Below are 18,372 nucleotides of genomic sequence, written 5' to 3'. Positions count from 1 at the left end.
CGTAGGAGACATTCACATTTATAGCCTAAGGGCCTATAAAAAAAAACGAATTAATATAACTAAACTCTAACAATATTTTTTGTGGTAATTATAATTTTGCTGTTAATTATTATGAATACTAGGAATATAAATAAGAACAAGAATAATCAATATTGTTTGTTATGGTTAATATATTACCATGATCAATATTGATTTTTTTTTTGCATTAATATTACCGTTCAACTTTTCGCAGGATGATGGTGGCTCTGTAGACCTAGCCCATAGCCTACACTTGAACTATTTCATGTATGTAATTAAATCAACTAAAAATAATTGGATATCTAAAATAAATCATAAATATATCTGAAATAAGACAACCACCCCCCCCCCCTAAAAAAAAGAAGTTGAATGAATTCGTGTCAGAAAAAAAATAATTATGTTTGGTAGGCTACCTGAATTGTTTCAATTTTATTTAAATGATTCATTTGATTATAATAATATGGCCGGTGTTATAACAAGCACTAGGAATTTTGACGCATTACAATTCTACATTGGCAGTGAAATTCAATCCATGCAGTCACTGACATGTAGACCTATTTATCGAAGCTAATCAATATTCATATTACTGTCATCACTAATCCCATGAACATGGAGCATCCACAGTTTGACTTGCAACCGGAGTTGTAACTTCTTTTGACATCAGAAGTATACGGTCGGTTTAAACGGTTTAGACAAATGAAACCTGTGAGCGCCATCTACAGAAGGTGTGGAGGAGAGCACTGCGGGTTGTGTTGACACACACTGCCAACCCCGGCACCCGGCTCCCCTGTCCAATCTCACCTCCAGCCCCTATACAACTACTAGCCCCTCGGCCCAGTCAGCGCAGGCTGTACATCCATCACAGGAAGGTGGTCATGATCACCGAATCAATAAAATAACATAAAAGGTCAATGTATCGACGACCGATTGTCCAGAGCCCTCCACTCCCCTCTTCAAGCCCCTTCTCGTTATACTTCACATAGTAAGTTAAACCTATATACATAAGACATGCAGCGTTTGTTTTACATGTAAACAACGTGCAAAACAATCGCATTTGAGCTGTAGGCCTACATAGCAAAACATGTCAAATACTTATAATATACACGCATGAAGCATTAGCGTCATTAAGTAGACTAGAACAACGATGCATTCCAGCAGCCTACATAACATAATCTCAACAAGAAAATAATGATTTACCAAGCCAGGAAATATGCGTTAGGCTATTTGTACAGTTATGCCAACTTGTAAAACGTCTAGCGATAGTATGTTCACCCAAATGTTAGTCTATTCCTATCTCAGTCCGTTATTCATCTAATAAAATAAACTCTAGATATTGATAAAGTCAAAAATGGCTTTCATTTACCCCTCGTCCCGATCTAATGTCTGGAAACTCTGATCTTAAAACTCCGAGTCAATTCCTTGTTTATTTTCCCTCCCCTTTCGGTGTGTCAGACCCTGGGACCTCCTCGTTTGGGCTCCAGGTTTTTGCGTTGGCGAATCACAAAGTGTTGGAATCTATTGCCTTTGTCTGACAACTCATCCATAAGCAAGGGGGTCCGCGGAGGGGAGGGGGGGGGGCAGGCAGCTTGCTTTTAGAAACGCACACACGGTGAGGGGCTTCATTCTCAACCCAAAGATTCAGGCTAACGCATCCACCCCATTTTAGAGTCAAGGAAAAGGGGAAGGTAGCAGGGCACCAGACTCCCCACAGTGTCCATGTTTCTTCTGTCATGTCTATGCGTATCTGAGCGTACTATCCACCGCAACCAACCAGCAAATCAAGGCCGGAACTAGGATCTATCTATTTACCACAGGACTGTCAAGAACGGTTTTAGACGTAAAGGTTTGTCCTATTCGTCATCATGTTCTGAGAAAAATCATCTCATCATTCCAGGTTTTGAAAATCCAACTCAAACTGAAAAACATTTCCACGTTGATGAACCAAGCGTCGGTCATGTTCTGCACCTGACCAGCAGTAGCCTCTATTCTCGGCACGGACTGTTACCACGACGGCAACTTTTAGAAGAAGTTAAACCCTCTCATTGACTGAGTGGAGGGAAAAGCGAAATCTTTAATCGAATAAAGTTTTTCCGTTTCTTCCCATTTTTATCTGCATTACAAAGGCGAAACGGCGACTTCCATTGATTACCCGTCTTTCCTTTGCTATCCGATGGATATTCACTGCAAAGTAGACCCGTTCTCAGCGATGCACCGTAAGTAGATAATGAGTTTTTCAGATATTGTTGTGTTTGCAACGAAAACTGAGCCTGTGAAAACAAGATAATGATTCTAAATAGGCCAATAGCCTAGCGAATATTATCGTTGACAGCGATACACTCATTCCACTGACAATGCAACATCGTCTGCATGTTGTTGCATATCACAACCGACAAAACAAAACCGCTCCAGCGTTTTAATGTAGCCTGAATTACAGTGGCATTGTGAACAAGCAAATCCAATCAACTTCGATGGGAATGTTAATATTTGGAAGACACATTTGAAACTATTTTTTAACTGAAAATATTGTGTTTATAATATGTGCTTATTTACAGACCGGCACACGTACATCTAATATATTATTGTGTTTGTATTTTTCTCAATTGTGCACAGTAAACTCGTAAAAAAGGCCCACGTTTTGTGTAGCGTTACCAAATTTGAAGAAAAAAAAATAGAAGAACAAAACACGTCACATTGGAATTAGTAAACCTGTCACCAGGTTAATACGTGTCATTGACAGGTCCGTGCCAATTTATTAGGCCAATATTCTAATAGGCACCAATTTATTGATTTACCAAATAACACTTAAACAATACACACATTAAAATAAACAGTATCTTAATTGAATATAATATTGTTACAAATTTACTTGACATGATATTGCAAGGCCTATTGTTGTTGTACAGGTGAAATAATGAATGGAGTTAGATGTTGTTTTGTTCATGCTTGTGAATAATTTACCCCCCTTTTTTTTCTTCATTTACAAAATAATATGTAATATGAGTAATCAAAGCGCTTAATTATTTATAATTACGGAGAAAAGAAAAATGAAAGAGCGTGTAACTCTATAGCCAACCCGAGCCGTGGGCCAGAGTTGAAAAGATATCCGCCTTGTATTAAACGATCTAGACGAGAGATGATACGTATTATCACTGCAGTGTTACCATTTTATAAAATAGAATCGGTCTAATTAAAGTATGAAGAATATTCCAACTATCATATAGACCATTTATGCTAATTAAGCATGTGTTTATAAATGGTTAATTACCTATTTTGGGGGGGGGGGGGGGGGATTGTAAAATGACAGTATTGCTATTGAACAGGATAGCCTGCAGGAAACTAGCGTGATATTCAATGGAGGAGCAATTTTGGACAACCAACCGTTCACTTACCAATATGTTATAGTAGCTAATGGTAGGCTATAATATCATACTGTCTTTCTAAAAGTTATAGCCTACGTGACCTTGTCACGCACATCTTCAGAGTAGCCTACAAACAGAGTTGATATACATTTATTTTGATTTTTTATACATGAATTGATGACGTCCCTGGGAAAGAATAATATAGCCCCCAACCCACAACCACATGTCCATCTTAAAGTACAGGCTTGGATATTGGACCATTAAAATCATATTCAAGACCGGATGCTTAGATATGATATGTCTAAATTGTTCCGTTGAAACGTTGTAATACCATACAGTGCATTATAGCTGAGGTGATACTATAACCTACAAAATCTCCCACACCCCTGTATTTAATGTTATGGTTTTCTGTGCTGTTGTTGTCTCCCATATAGGGCACGGCGGTGTGAACCAGCTAGGCGGGGTGTTTGTCAACGGCAGACCCCTACCTGACGTGGTGAGGACAAGAATCGTAGAACTCGCGCACCAAGGAGTGAGACCCTGTGACATTTCGAGACAACTACGGGTCAGCCACGGCTGTGTCAGCAAAATACTGGGCAGGTAAGACGATGGAGAAACTACCCATCATGAGACAGAAAAACGCACTCTTAAAAATAAAAAAAATGCACCTGTCCTGCAACTCTTATCCCTACATATTGGCAGACTCCAAATAAAACAGATTCGACCAAAATATAACAAAACATGGCAACAAAAGAAAGAGTGGAAACACGTCAGTATATTATGCACACATAATGAGGATATAAGAAACAATATCTGACTTAATCCTAGCCATCACGAGGAGCGGTACTGTGTCTGTACACAGCTAAACTGGTATCCCCGTAATTTAGGCTATATCAGATTACAACTGAATTGTATTGGGTTCGTGTCCGTACGACATTTGAATGTTTTTAAAATATTTTTCAGCTATCAAAAGGATTTTAAAAGGTATTTGTTTTATGCACTTGGAATGTTTGTCTAAATGAGTTCAATAGCAACACTTGGTAGCATGTCATTTGAAATTAATTGCATGTTTTCTTCATCTTTTCTTAGTCTTTTTGGCACAGAAGATAAAGTTGGACACCATTGTAATGGGTTGTAGCCGGAAGGAATAGCTCAATTATTTGATCATAAGTCTTCGCTGTTATTTTTGGATCCTACAAAAAGATTTTAAGTCACTCCACCACACAGAGTTAGAGTATAGCCTAGGCTATAAAGTACATATATATATCAAGTTTGCCTCAGACGACAATGTGCACATTTTGGAGATGTTTGCGGGTTGAATGTCCTGTAGGCGCAACACAGTATTTTGGGGGCATAAGGTGCATAAACATTCGAATACATCCACAAATCTAATGATAATTTAAATCAACTCTAGCCAAGAAAACGAAGAATTGTCCATCCAACAGATAGCCTAGATGTTTCATGATCGATACGTTGTTGATTATTGTTGCAGATACTACGAGACCGGAAGTATAAAGCCAGGAGTTATTGGTGGGTCCAAACCGAAAGTGGCGACTCCAAAGGTTGTGGATAAAATAGCGGACTACAAGCGTCAGAATCCGACCATGTTCGCGTGGGAAATCAGAGACAGACTGTTAGCTGAGGGCGTCTGTGACAACGACACGGTTCCAAGCGTCTCGTCCATTAACAGGTAACCACTATTTCTTTATTGATAATGACATAACCAATAAGCCCATTCCTTTGAATGAAAACGTAAAATAGTATTATGTTAACGTCAAAAACATCTGGAAAATATATAAAATCATAAAATTGGGAAACATCCTTGCAAATTTCATCAAGAAAATGTACAAATGACAATAATAGCAGCATTGCTTTCGTCTGTCCATGTTTAGGCCTCAACGCCTGGCCTACATTTATTTTATTTTTTTTACAGGAGATTGACTTTATTATATACTGTATAATTTACTTCCATTGGCTGTTATACGGATAGAACATCTTTATGACTATTTAACAGTATTTCTAAAGCATCTTCCAAGTCGTGATGAACTCTCAAGGTATTTTTGTCAATGTACGTTTTCCATCTATGAACTGCACTGCAGAATAGGAGCCTATAGGACCTATAAGTCCAGAGTTTGACAAACTTTTTCTCCCATCGAGGGTGGTCTCGACGGTGCAATTCAATCTTTCAGTCCAAACTCCCCCAGCAATCAGCAGTATATCTTAGGACGAAGTGAATCTGTCTGGATGAAAACCGATCAATAGGGCAAGCCGGTGACCAGATCCCGCGTGGCACCGAAAGCCGAGCAATTGTTCAATAGCACCACATCTAATGTGTTGTATTGGACATTTTCTTTACAGTTTAGACCTATAGCTGGTTTGGTTTGAAGCTTTGTGGAGTCGTGTGGTCTATTTAAAGAGGAGTACCTGTTTTTATTTTATTTTTAAAAAATCCTTTATTGAACGAGGCAAGTCAGTTAAAGAACAAATTCTTATTTTCAATGACTGCCTTGGAACAGTGGGTTAACTTCCTTGTTCAGGCGCACCTGTATGTATATACATCGTCTATTTTTCTCTGATTTGCCTTTGCTAAATGCAGTTGCATTTTGTCTTATTTCACATATCGCTGTTATAGTTTGTAAAATAATGGGATTGTTAAAGCATTCGGCCTATATTAGTGTATTTGTCCAACCAGTGAAACAAAGAGTGGGAAGTGTATTTTCACTAAAAACACGTGTTATGAATTCATTATCAAATGACATTTTATGTAAATAGATATTCTGAAAACTTCCTCATACAAATCTAATTTGGAGAGGATCCTGCCTGCCCGCTGGTTAAGATCGCACGTGCAAGATTGAGGTCAGATGGTGTATTTATGGTTGATGTGGAGAACTGCATTATAATACCACCACATATAGCCTTCACTTCTGTAAAGTAACAAGGAAACATCATGATCACAAAGAGGACTTTGAGTGCATTGGTGAAACAGACCAAGGGGTGTAAGAGCGATAGCAGAGAGAGAGGGAGAGAGAGAGAGAGAGAGATAGTATTGTGAGAGAGGGGAGGGGGAGAAAGAGGTAGAGAAATAGACCCCCTACCCGCCAGAGATCCTCGGTGATGAACTTTCGTTAAGAGGCAGTGTTCCATAGAGGCAGCAGCAGCATCACACTTTAATGAGCTGACTGCAGAAAGAGCGTGGACAGACAGCCCCACACAAGACATCTTTTTAAATAGAGAAAGAGCTGAAGAAAAATTCATTTCATGCCTCGTGATTGCTTAAAAAGGCCCATTTAAGCAGTCTCAGACACATGTATGTGATAGATTCAAAATGTACATTCATATCATTAAAAGATCCACCTATAAAGTTTTCAATTAGAATCAAATTCAATCTCGCTTAGCTATTTTTTAACTGAAATAATCCCCTATGTGTCTTTGTTTATTATGGGGGGGGGGGGGGGGGGGGGTATTAAAATGTGAATTTAACTAAATGTAATTCTATTAACCAAAGACGAAAGCTACTTTGAATGTATTTTAATTTCATAATACTGAATATTTCTCTTTGTGGAGTGAAGAACCTTTTAGTGGTTCAATGTTACATTTAAATTATCTGACACTTTATTCTACACACACACACACACACACACACACACACACACACACACACACACACACACACACACACACACACACACACACACACACACACACACACACACACACACACACACACACACACACACACACACGGTTTTAACTCAAGTCAGTCCAATGCAATATTTTGACTGAATTGTTGGATAGTAATTGTATGAAATATCTGTCTAAACCTGCTTCCTTGAGACCAGAAAAGGGCTGTTCTACAGTGGAAGGTTCAATGCCAACCATGCATCAGTAGACTATATGTCTAGGATTATGACTCAATAGCAGTTACGAACACACAGCACATTCCCAATAAGGGTTTTCCTAAAACAGTCTTCAAAACACCGGTTGATGTTCCATCCAGTACACAACAGACCAGGCAGTAGCTTCATATTGGCCAGTATAGCACTTATCTTTAAACAAGGTGAATCACGTGGAGAATTGGCTACACTAACAAAGCGTAGACAAAGGGAAGGACTGGGACTACTGACCGTTACTCTAAAAGGTTTTTTTTATGGCCAAACAAAAGTGACCCCCGGGACTGTTGACATAAGAGGATCTAGGTTTAAACACTGTTCCCCTGTATGCATTATTAACTGTTATAGAGATCCTGTTGTAGTTGGTGTCTGGCTGGACTGGGTCTGGGCCACCGCGCCACAAGGAAGAAATGACCCCACAACAAGTATCGCCGCTAGCCGTTACTACACATAAAAAAGGGGTCTCAATGGCGTTCAATAATATTGATTCAAAAGTAAAGCAATTTTAATATTTCTTCAGGGGATTTTCAGCAACAGCTAAGTCATTAATTCATTCCTTCAAATTGCTTATTCGATATCAAGAACATGTATTTCCAAATAAAGGCTTCTGGATTTATATCGCACACAGAAGTCAGGGGGTCAAATAACTGTTATGGAGTGAAGTGGAAAAAAATGTAAATAAAATATTGATATGTGATCTCTGGGAAGGCTAGTCGTTGTATTGTAGCTTTGCCCTAAGGAGAGGTCTGACAGTAGTGGGTACTTTACTCCTTGAACCTCAAAACAATATCAATACCACAGCCATCTTAACAATATATAGCTGAATATCTTGGTCCTTTGTGTCTACAGTCAACAACATAAATATTAGATTTTAAGGGGTTTCCATTAAAATCCTGAAGGGTCTACCGGTGCATCAGTCTAAGTAACATAATAAAAAACAAATACCCATCAAAATCCATCAGTTTAAGCTCGAGATATCTTTATTTGTTTTGCATGGGCTGAGTCTCAATCCACCACATCCACCCGTGTCGGCCTTCCGCATCTGCGGTTGTTGGTGGCCGAGCTACAGCGGTGTTTGTCAGACCACGAGACATCCCCCAAATATCGGTCTTCTCACAAATGATGTCCGTAGCGTCCAAACGGTTTCGCCTAAAACAAACCGAACATGGAACACTTTGTAGAAAGACGAGATTCTCACGAACACAATGGTGTTCTCCGTTTTATCACAATGGTGTTCTCCGTTTTATCACAATGGTGTTCTCCGTTTTATCACAATGGTGATCTCCGTTTTATCACAATGGTGTTCTCCGTTTTATCACAATGGTGTTCTCCGTTTTATCACAATGGTGATATCCGTTTTATCACAATGGTGATCTCCGTTTATCACAATGGTGTTCTCCGTTTTATCACAATGGTGTTCTCCGTCAGAAGGTAACTTGGTACTGGTTTAAACAATGAATGAAGTTATGGAGATAGTTTTGTGCCAACAAAATAAAAAGAGGTTAAATATGTGTCCACTATTTCCTGAGCTTTCTGATATCTTCTAGATTTGGGACAGACACTTCAAAACCTTATTCCTTTGCCATTTATGAATGTGTTGTTCAATGTGTTTCTATGGCCTATAGTAGTAAAGGCCAATCCATATTTTATGAAAACATTTTTTTTTTTATTAAAAAGATTATACCTACACCGGTCCTAAAATTCTCAATCAAATAGTGAAATGATGTCCCCCTCCACCCCCAAAGGCTAAGACTTTTAGTTAACGTCTAAAAATAATGTAGGGTGGTGTGTAAATTGTTCAATTGTTCAGTATCAGACCAAGCGGTTCAATTTGCAACACAATTGAATAAAATAGAGGTCTTAAAATAACAATACTATTATGTTAATAAAATAGAAGAAAGGGTGAAATTCTCAACAACAGATCTGTGTTAGGATTAGGAAACCAAGCAAACGTGAACTGGGACACGTGTCATTATGTGTCCTCCACGTCCTCGATCCACCTTTAATGCTCCGTCCGTGTTCTAAAATAGCTACAACACCATGTCATACATGATATATAGTTTTAAAGTTACACATTACAATGACAGCTCCCCTCTTTCCCCACGGTGCCAGTCAGGTTAAAGGAAATCTAATGCTGGCGTAAGCTTGTGCAAGGCAATAAGGAAATATTGCTTTCCTGTCACATATAATTTATAGCTTCTATTTGCATCTGTTTAGGCCTGTGACTAATCCCAAACTTTTTTCTCCCCCCAAAGCTCTCGATCAATAGACCCTCGTCCACAACCGGGGTTGGCACTGGGGGGCTGCTGCTGAAGCCACAGAGACCTCAGAGCTGTGGTCAGTCACAAATGGCAACCTAGTCCCTATATAGCGCACTACCTTTGACCATGGCCCGTAGGGATATAGGGCTATGGGTGCCATAGAGCTCGGGTCAAAAGTAGTGCACCATATAGGGAATAGAGTTGCCATTTGGGACACAGCCCTGGACAAGCCAAGGGCAGCAAGTCAGAGAGAGAGAGAGCCCTGGAAACCTTTACCGTGTGGCAGGGAGAGAGGGAAAGAAGCAGGGAAAAGGAGAGAGAAGGAGAGAGAAGGAGAGCTGATTAGCTCAGGCCAGGTAGAACCAGGTGAAAGCCAATCATTGAGGTGAATTGATGTGATTTCATGCTTTGTTTGCAAGATCACCTCTCAGAGCAAAAGTGCAATGAAGACTTTTCTTCTCCAGATCTCACCTTTTAAAGGTACAGTAGGCTTTCTAACATGTAGGGCACTGCTGTTTCTACACCTGGACTTTGGATTGGACCCATTATTATGGTGAGATACTACTGACATCTCACTCAGACACATTGCACTATGGGTCCTGGTAATAAATATTTCATTATATAGAGAATATAGTCCAACATCTGTTCTTCTACATCCAATCTGTGATTAGAAGAAGTTTAGGTTGCAAAAACAACAAGTTAAACCACTGACCATTCTGGCCCTTCGTTCACGGTGATGTTCAAAATGATAGCCTCATGCTGTATTGTGTGAAAAGTCAGTCAACTGATCCAAGTGCAGGAGGCAGCACTGACGCCATCTTGTCAGTCAACTGATCCAAGAGTAGGAAGCAGTACTGACACCATCTTGTCAGTCAACTGATCCAAGTGCAGGAGGCAGCACTGACGCCATCTTGTCAGTCAACTGATCCAAGAGTAGGAAGCAGCACTGACTCCATCTCGTCAGTCAACTGATCCAAGAGCAGGAAGCAGCACTGACTCCATCTCGTCAGTCAACTGATCCAAGAGCAGGAAGCAGCACTGACACCATCTTTTCTTTCCTGTGATCACAGGATAATACGAACAAAAGTCCAGCAGCCTTTCCACCCGTCTCCAGATGGAACATCCCTGTCTGCCCCGGGCCACACCATGGGTAAGATGTATCCTAACCCTAACCCTTACACCAGGCCACACCATGGGTAAGATATATCCTAACCCTTACACCAGGCCACACCATGGGTAAGATGTATCCTAACCCTAACCCTTACACCAGGCCACACCATGGGTAAGATATATCATAACCCTTATACCAGGCCACACCATGGGTAAGATGTATCCTAACCCTAACCCTTACACCAGGCCACACCATGGGTAAGATATATCATAACCCTTACACCAGGCCACACCATGGGTAAGATGTATCATAACCCTTATACCAGGCTACACCATGGGTAAGATGTATCCTAACCCTAACCCTTACACCAGGCCACACCATGGGTAAGATGTATCCTAACCCTAACCCTTACACCAGGCCACACCATGGGTAAGATGTATCCTAACCCTAACCCTTACACCAGGCCACACCATGGGTAAGATGTATCCTAACCCTAACCCTTATACCAGGCTACACCATGGGTAAGATGTATCCTAACCCTAACCTTACACCAGGCCAACCATGGGTAAGATATATCATAACCCTTACACCAGGCTACACCATGGGTAAGATGTATCCTAACCCTAACCCTTACCACCAGGCCACACATGGGTAAGATATATCATAACCCTTACACCAGCCCACACCATGGGTAAGATGTATCCTAACCCTAACCCTTACACCAGGCCACCACCATGGGTAAGATATATCATAACCCTTATACCAGGCCACACCATGGGTAAGATGTATCCTAACCCTAACCCTTACACCAGGCTACACCATGGGTAAGATGTATCCTAACCCTAACCCTTACACCAGGCCACACCATGGGTAGATATATCATAACCCTTATACCAGGCCACACCATGGGTAAGATGTATCCTAACCCTAACCCTTACACCAGGCCACACCATGGGTAAGATATATCATAACCCTTATACCAGGCCACACCATGGTAAGATGTATCCTAACCCTAACCCTTACACCAGGCCACACCATGGGTAAGATATATCATAACCCTTACACCAGGCCACACCATGGGTAAGATGTATCATAACCCTTATACCAGGCTACACCATGGTAAGATTATCCTAACCCTAACCCTTACACCAGGCCACACCATGGGTAAGATATATCATAACCCTTACACCAGGCCACACCATGGGTAAGATGTATCCTAACCCTAACCCTTACACCAGGCCACACCATGGGTAAGATGTATCCTAACCCTTATACCAGGCCACACCATTGGTAAGATGTATCATAACCCTTATACCAGGCTACACCATGGGTAAGATGTAGCATAACCCTTACACCAGGCCACACCATGGGTAAGATGTATCATAACCCTTACACCAGGCTACACCATGGGTAAGATGTATCATAACCCTAACCCTTACACCAGGCCACACCATGGGTAAGATGTATCCTAACCCTTATACCAGGCCACCACCATGGGTAAGATGTATCATAACCCTTATACCAGGCTACACCATGGGTAAGATGTAGCATAACCCTTACACCAGGCCACACCATGGGTAAGATGTATCATAACCCTTACACCAGGCTACACCATGGGTAAGATGTATCATAACCCTAACCCTTACACCAGGCCACACCAGATGGGTGGTAAGATGTATCATAACCCTTATACCAGGCCACACCATGGGTAAGATGTATCATAACCCTTATACCAGGCCACACCATGGGTAAGATGTATCATAACCTTTATACCAGGCCACCATGGGTAAGATGTATCATAACCCTTATACCAGGCCACACCATGGTTAAGATGTATCATTAACCCTTATACCAGGCCACACCATGGGTAAGATGCATCATAACCCTTACACCAGGCCACACCATGGGTAAGATGTATCATAACCCTTACACCATGCCACACCATGGGTAAGATGTATCATAACCCTTTACACCAGGCCACACCATGGGTAAGATGTATCCTAACCCTTACACCAGGCCACACCCATGGGTAAGATGTATCATAACCCTTACACCAGGCACACCATGGGTAAGATGTATCATAACCCTTACACCAGGCCACACCATGGGTAAGATGTATCCTAACCCTAACCCTTATACCAGGCCCACACCATGGGTAAGATGTATCCCTAACCCTTACACCAGGCACACCATGGGTAAGATGTATCATAACCCTTACACCAGGCCACACCATGGGTAAGATGTATCCTAACCCTAACCCTTACACCAGGCCACACCATGGGTAAGATTTATCCTAACCCTTACACCAGGCCACACCATGGGTAAGATGTATCATAACCCTTACACCAGGCCACACCATGGGTAAGATGTATCATAACCCTAACCCTTACACCAGGCCACACCATGGGTAAGATGTATCATAACCCTAACCCTTACACCAGGCCACACCATGGGTAAGATGTATCATAACCCTAACCCTTACACCAGGCCACACCATGGGTAAGATGTATCCTAACCCTAACCCTTACACCAGGCCACACATGGGTAAGCGGTATCATAACCCCAACCCTTGTTAATCACCCTTGTCTCCATTGAAAAAATATATTTTTCTACTCAATTGAACAACCTGGTTAAATAATAACATGAAATACTATTTAGTAGATGCTTCATCCAAAGCAACTTACAGTCGGCTACTCTGTGTATACATTTAGTTATGGGTGGTCCTGGGAATCGAACCTCATCCAAAGCAACTTACAGTCGGCTACTCTGTGTATACATTTAGTTATGGGTGGTCCTGGGAATCGAACCTCATCCAAAGCAACTTACAGTCGGCTACTCTGTGTATACATTTAGTTATGGGTGGTCCTGGGAATCGAACCTCATCCAAAGCAACTTACAGTCGGCTACTCTGTGTATACATTTAGTTATGGGTGGTCCTGGGAATCGAACCTCATCCAAAGCAACTTACAGTCGGCTACTGGTGTATACATTTAGTTATGGGTGGTCCTGGGAATCGAACCACGATCCTGCAAGTGCCTCTACCAACTGAGCTACACAGTACCACAAAATAAAGGTGAAATAATAATTTGAAAATTTCTCTTTTCCCTCAGTACGAGCCAGGCCTCTCCACCTATAACAAGCCCTTCCAACGACCCCGTGGGGTCCTACTCCATCAACGGCATCCTGGGTATTCCCCGGTCAAATGGCGAGAAGAGGAAACGAGATGAAGGTAAGAGACAAGGCTTTCTATTCCTCAGAATAGTATTTGTCCAAAATGTTGTGTTTGTTGTTGATGTTGTCTGGCTATGAGCACCTTGATGTTGTCTGACTCGGAGCACCTTGATGTTGTCTGACTCGGAGCACCTTGATGTTGCTGACTCGGAGCACCTTGATGTTGTCTGACTCAGAGCACCTTGTTGTTGTCTGACTCAGAGCACCTTGATGTTGTCTGACTCAGAGCACCTTGTTGTTGTCTGACTCAGAGCACCTTGTTGTTGTCTGACTCAGAGCACCTTGATGTTGTCTGACTCAGAGCACCTTGATGTTGTCTGACTCAGAGCACCTTGTTGTTGTCTGACTCAGAGCACCTTGTTGTTGTCTGACTCAGAGGCACCTTGATGTTGTCTGACTCGGAGCACCTTGATGTTGTCTGACTCCAGAGCACCTTGATGTTGTCTGACTCGGAGCACCTTGATGTTGTCTGACTCAGAGCACCTTGTTGTTGTCTGACTCAGAGCACCTTGTTGTTGTCTGACTCAGAGCACCTTGATGTTGTCTGACTCAGAGCACCTTGTTGTTGTCTGACTCAGAGCACCTTGTTGTTGTCTGACTCAGAGCACCTTGATGTTGTCTGACTCGGAGCACCTTGATGTTGTCTGACTGAGAGCACCTTGATGTTGTCTGACTCAGAGCACCTTGATGTTGTCTGACACAGAGCACCTTGATGTTGTCTGACTCAGAGCACCTTGATGTTGTCTGACTCAGAGCACCTTGATGTTGTCTGACTCAGAGCACCTTGATGTTGTCTGACTCAGAGCACCTTGATGAGTTGATGCGTTCTAATATGGATTTACTTCAGATCAGAACGGATCGGAGCATTTCTAGTCAAAATAGAAAATACTGAATAGAATATCTCCCAGTCTTCATAACATCATACACAACTAGCTAGTGTACAGCATCAGACATTCTGATGTGTATTGCCAGAGCAAAGTGATACTACAGGAAAACCATAAAGGCTAAATGTACCATGATAATGTGTTCTAGTGTGTCACGAAGAAGTGGAAGAGCTGTTTGATTTGAAGACATGACCTCCACTGTTGTCTTGTGCAATTAATCTTTGTTGAAGTGATTAAGAGGGGCTTAGATAATTACATGTCAAGATGATTGTAGCCAACCACCCAGGTCACTCAAGAAACCAACGTCTACCACTCCGGTGTAGGAGACACGTTTAACACCAGCAGCACCTCATCCTCCCTGTCTCTCTCTCTCTTCTCTCTCTCTCTCTCTCTCTCTCTCTCTCTCTCTCCCCCCCTCTCTCTCTCTCCTCTCCTCTCTCTCTCTCTTTCCTCACTTGTTCTCTCTCTTCCTCTCCCCCTTCATCTCTCTCTCCCTCGCTCCCCCCTCTCTCTCTTCCTCGCTCTCTCTCTCTCTCTCGCTCCCCCATCCTCTCTCTCTCCCTCGCTCTCTCTCTCTCCCGTCTCGCTTTCCACTCTTGTTCCACTCTCCCTCTATCCCTCTCTCTCCCTCTCTCCCCCTTCTCTTTCCCCTCTTGTTCTCTCTGCGCTCATTTACCCCTCTCCCTCTATCACTCCGTCTCCCCCCTCCCATCCTCCCGTCTCTCTTTCCCTCTCTTTTTTACTGTCTCAAAGAGTAGGTAGTGGATATAAGAAGCCGGGGGCCATATAGATTATTGGATCTGTAAGCAACATGCTTTCTAATGTCACTACATAAGCATCTGGTGAGAATAATGGAGCAGGACCATTCATTCACAACCAGACTGTGTTAAGAGGACATGTACCCTAGGAAGGAGACTGGTGTCGAGATGGGGAACTGGGAGGGGAATGAGTCCCTTGTTTTCTGTAGTATGTAAGGAACGTAGCTAATGAGCGTACGACGATATGCAGTAGGATTTCATACCGTTGTCTTTTGTTCCTGTATGACATTTGTCGGGTGGAAGTGGAGAGGAGAGCGCGAGCAGCGAGCAGGGTTTGTGGGGGTATCGGAGGAATAGGATGTTTTATGTGTGTGCTGCGTGGAGGGATGGAGAATGGAAGGATGGGAGGGAGAGGGTATGACTAATGACGTGTCGAAGGTAGATTTCCTGGCAGAGATATAAAAACCAGCATGACGTGGACAAGGCAAATGACATAATCAACTCTCTTCCGCTGTAAAGAGATGCTGCTAGTGGAGAGAGATCGTAAGGCAGAATGCAAACGGATGACATTTTACAAGAGTTAATTTTCAGACTATTCTACAAGAAGTCTTTCCTATTAGCTGGGGTGTAATATCTAGTCATCGGATGATAGAAGGCACACATTTCCATGCAGATTGATACTGAAGGGCATAGTAGGCATTAGAGGACAGGATGAGGAAGGACCTGTAAGGAGAGAGAGAGAGAGGACGAGAGAGACGAGAGAGAGAGAGGAGAGAGAGAGAGAGAGAGAGAGAGAGAGAGAGAGAGGCATTAGAGGACATGGTGAGGAAGGACCTATAAGGACAAAGAGAGAGAGAGAGAGAGAGAGAGAGAGAGAGAGAGAGGCATTACAGGACAGGATGAGGAAGGACCTGTAAGGAGAGAGGGAGAGAGAGTGAGAGAGAGAGAGAGACAGGCATAGAGGATATGGTGAGGAAGGACCTATAAGGACAAAGAGAGAGAGAGAGAGAGAGGCATTAGAGGACATGGTGAGGAAGGACCTATAAGGACAGAGAGAGAGAGAGAGAGAGGCATTAGAGGACAGGATGAGGAAGGACCTGTAAGGAGAGAGAGAGAGAGAGAGAGAGAGAGAGAGAGAGAAAGAGAGACAGGCATTAGAGGATATGGTGAGGAAGGACCTATAAGGACAAAGAGAGAGAGAGAGAGGCATTAGAGGACATGGTGAGGAAGGACCTATAAGGACAAAGAGAGAGAGAGACAGGCATTAGAGGACATGGTGAGGAAGGACTTATAAGGACAAATAGAGGGGCTCGTAGAGAGAGGAAAGCTGCTCGGCGGCGTGTTTTGGGAGGGTCCTCTCCTCTAATAGATGACAGCCCCATGTTTCTACGGCTATTCAGTCTCAAATGATCTCCTTGATGTCCTGCCATTTCCTTGATTTAAGTTCCCCGGGCCGGGCGGCATGCTGATGAAAGAGCAGAGCAGAGGGAACAGGGCTCTGTGGTTCTTATATAGCTTGCGTTCCAAATGGTGCTCTATTCCCTATATAGTGCACTACTTTTGACGGGAGCCCTATGGGGAAAATAGGGAATAGGGAAGGTGCCATTTGGGACGCACAAATACTCCCTCTCCAGCCCTAGTGAGAGCAGAGGGAAGCAGGGGGTGTAGGGTGGTGGGGTGGGGGAGTGTAGGTGGTTGAGTGGGGAGTGTAGGGTGGTTGGGTGTGTGGGGATTTCAGGTGGGGGAGTGTAGGGTGGTGGGTGGGAGTGTAGGGTGGTTGGTTGAGGGAGTGTAGGGTGGGTTGGGTGGGGGTATAGGGTGTTGGGTGGGGGAGTGTAGGGTGGTGGGTGGGGGAGTGTAGGGTGGTTGGTTGGGGGAGTGTAGGGTGGTTGGTTGGGGGAGTGAAGGGTGGTGGGTGGGGAGTGTGGGTATTTCAGGTGTGGTAGTGTAGGGTGAGATATGGTTCTTACATACTACTCTCCAGACCCAGTCAATAATACCCCCTGGAATCACAAGCCAAGGGACACTGATAGTTTATCTTTCCAAAAATATCAACCTCGGGCCTTCAATCCTCTCTCACATCATGGCTCATCAAAACACTGCTTTTAAAAACAATGTCTCGCCGCGAGCCACCGTTTGAAAAAATAGTATATTGCATCCGATATCATGACTATAGCTAGACGGCATCATGCTTTACTTTACTGTGTGTTACAGTAAATTATAGTTCGCAAAGTAATTACTATTTAGTCTACTATACATTTAATATAATGAACTCGAGACAGGTCAGTGTTTAATACTAACTAACAGACCAGAGGTCAGTGTTTTAATACTAAGACCAGAGGTCAGTGTTTCCTACTAAGACCAGAGGTCAGTGTTTCCTACTAGACAAGAGGTCAGTGTTTTCCTACTAAGACAGAGGTCAGTGTTTTCATACTAAGACCAGAGGTCAGTGTTTCCTACTAAGACCAGAGTCAGTGTTTCCTACTAAGACCAGAGGTCAGTGTTTCTATACTAAGACCAGAGGTCAGTGTTTCCTACTAAGACCAGAGGTCAGTGTTTAATACTAAGACCAGAGGTCAGTGTTTAATACTAAGACCAGAGGTCAGTGTTTAATACTAAGACCAGAGGTCAGTGTTTAATACTAAGACCAGAGGTCAGTGTTTAATACTAAGACCAGAGGTCAGTGTTGTCATACTAAGACCAGAGGTCAGTGTTTCATACTAAGACCAGAGGTCAGTGTGTTTTATACTAAGACCAGAGGTCAGTGTTTCCTACTAAGACCAGAGGTCAGTGTTTAATACTAAGAACCAGAGTTCAGCATGTTTCCTTGTCCTACTAAGACCAGAGGTCAGTGTTTCCT

At 42.7% G+C, this 18,372-nt stretch overlaps 1 protein-coding gene across 1 annotated transcript; it reads left to right on the top strand.

Moving 5' to 3' along the window:
* Positions 1 to 1,605: 1,605 nt before the first annotated feature.
* LOC109886115 (paired box protein Pax-2-B) lies at positions 1,606 to 13,900 on the top strand (the record flags this gene model as incomplete). The annotated part of the gene is made up of 5 exons (XM_031819514.1): positions 1,606 to 2,231; positions 3,812 to 3,977; positions 4,870 to 5,067; positions 10,599 to 10,685; positions 13,750 to 13,900. Coding segments are annotated over exons 1-5 (645 nt in total), but the record flags the coding sequence as incomplete, so codon positions are not given.
* Positions 13,901 to 18,372: the final 4,472 nt, after the last annotated feature.

Source organism: Oncorhynchus kisutch, unplaced genomic scaffold (assembly GCF_002021735.2).
Source record: "Oncorhynchus kisutch isolate 150728-3 unplaced genomic scaffold, Okis_V2 scaffold2228, whole genome shotgun sequence".
Classification (NCBI taxonomy): domain Eukaryota; kingdom Metazoa; phylum Chordata; class Actinopteri; order Salmoniformes; family Salmonidae; genus Oncorhynchus; species Oncorhynchus kisutch.
The sequence above is the reverse complement of the archived record's forward strand: the minus strand, read 5'-3'. Positions and strand labels throughout refer to the sequence as shown.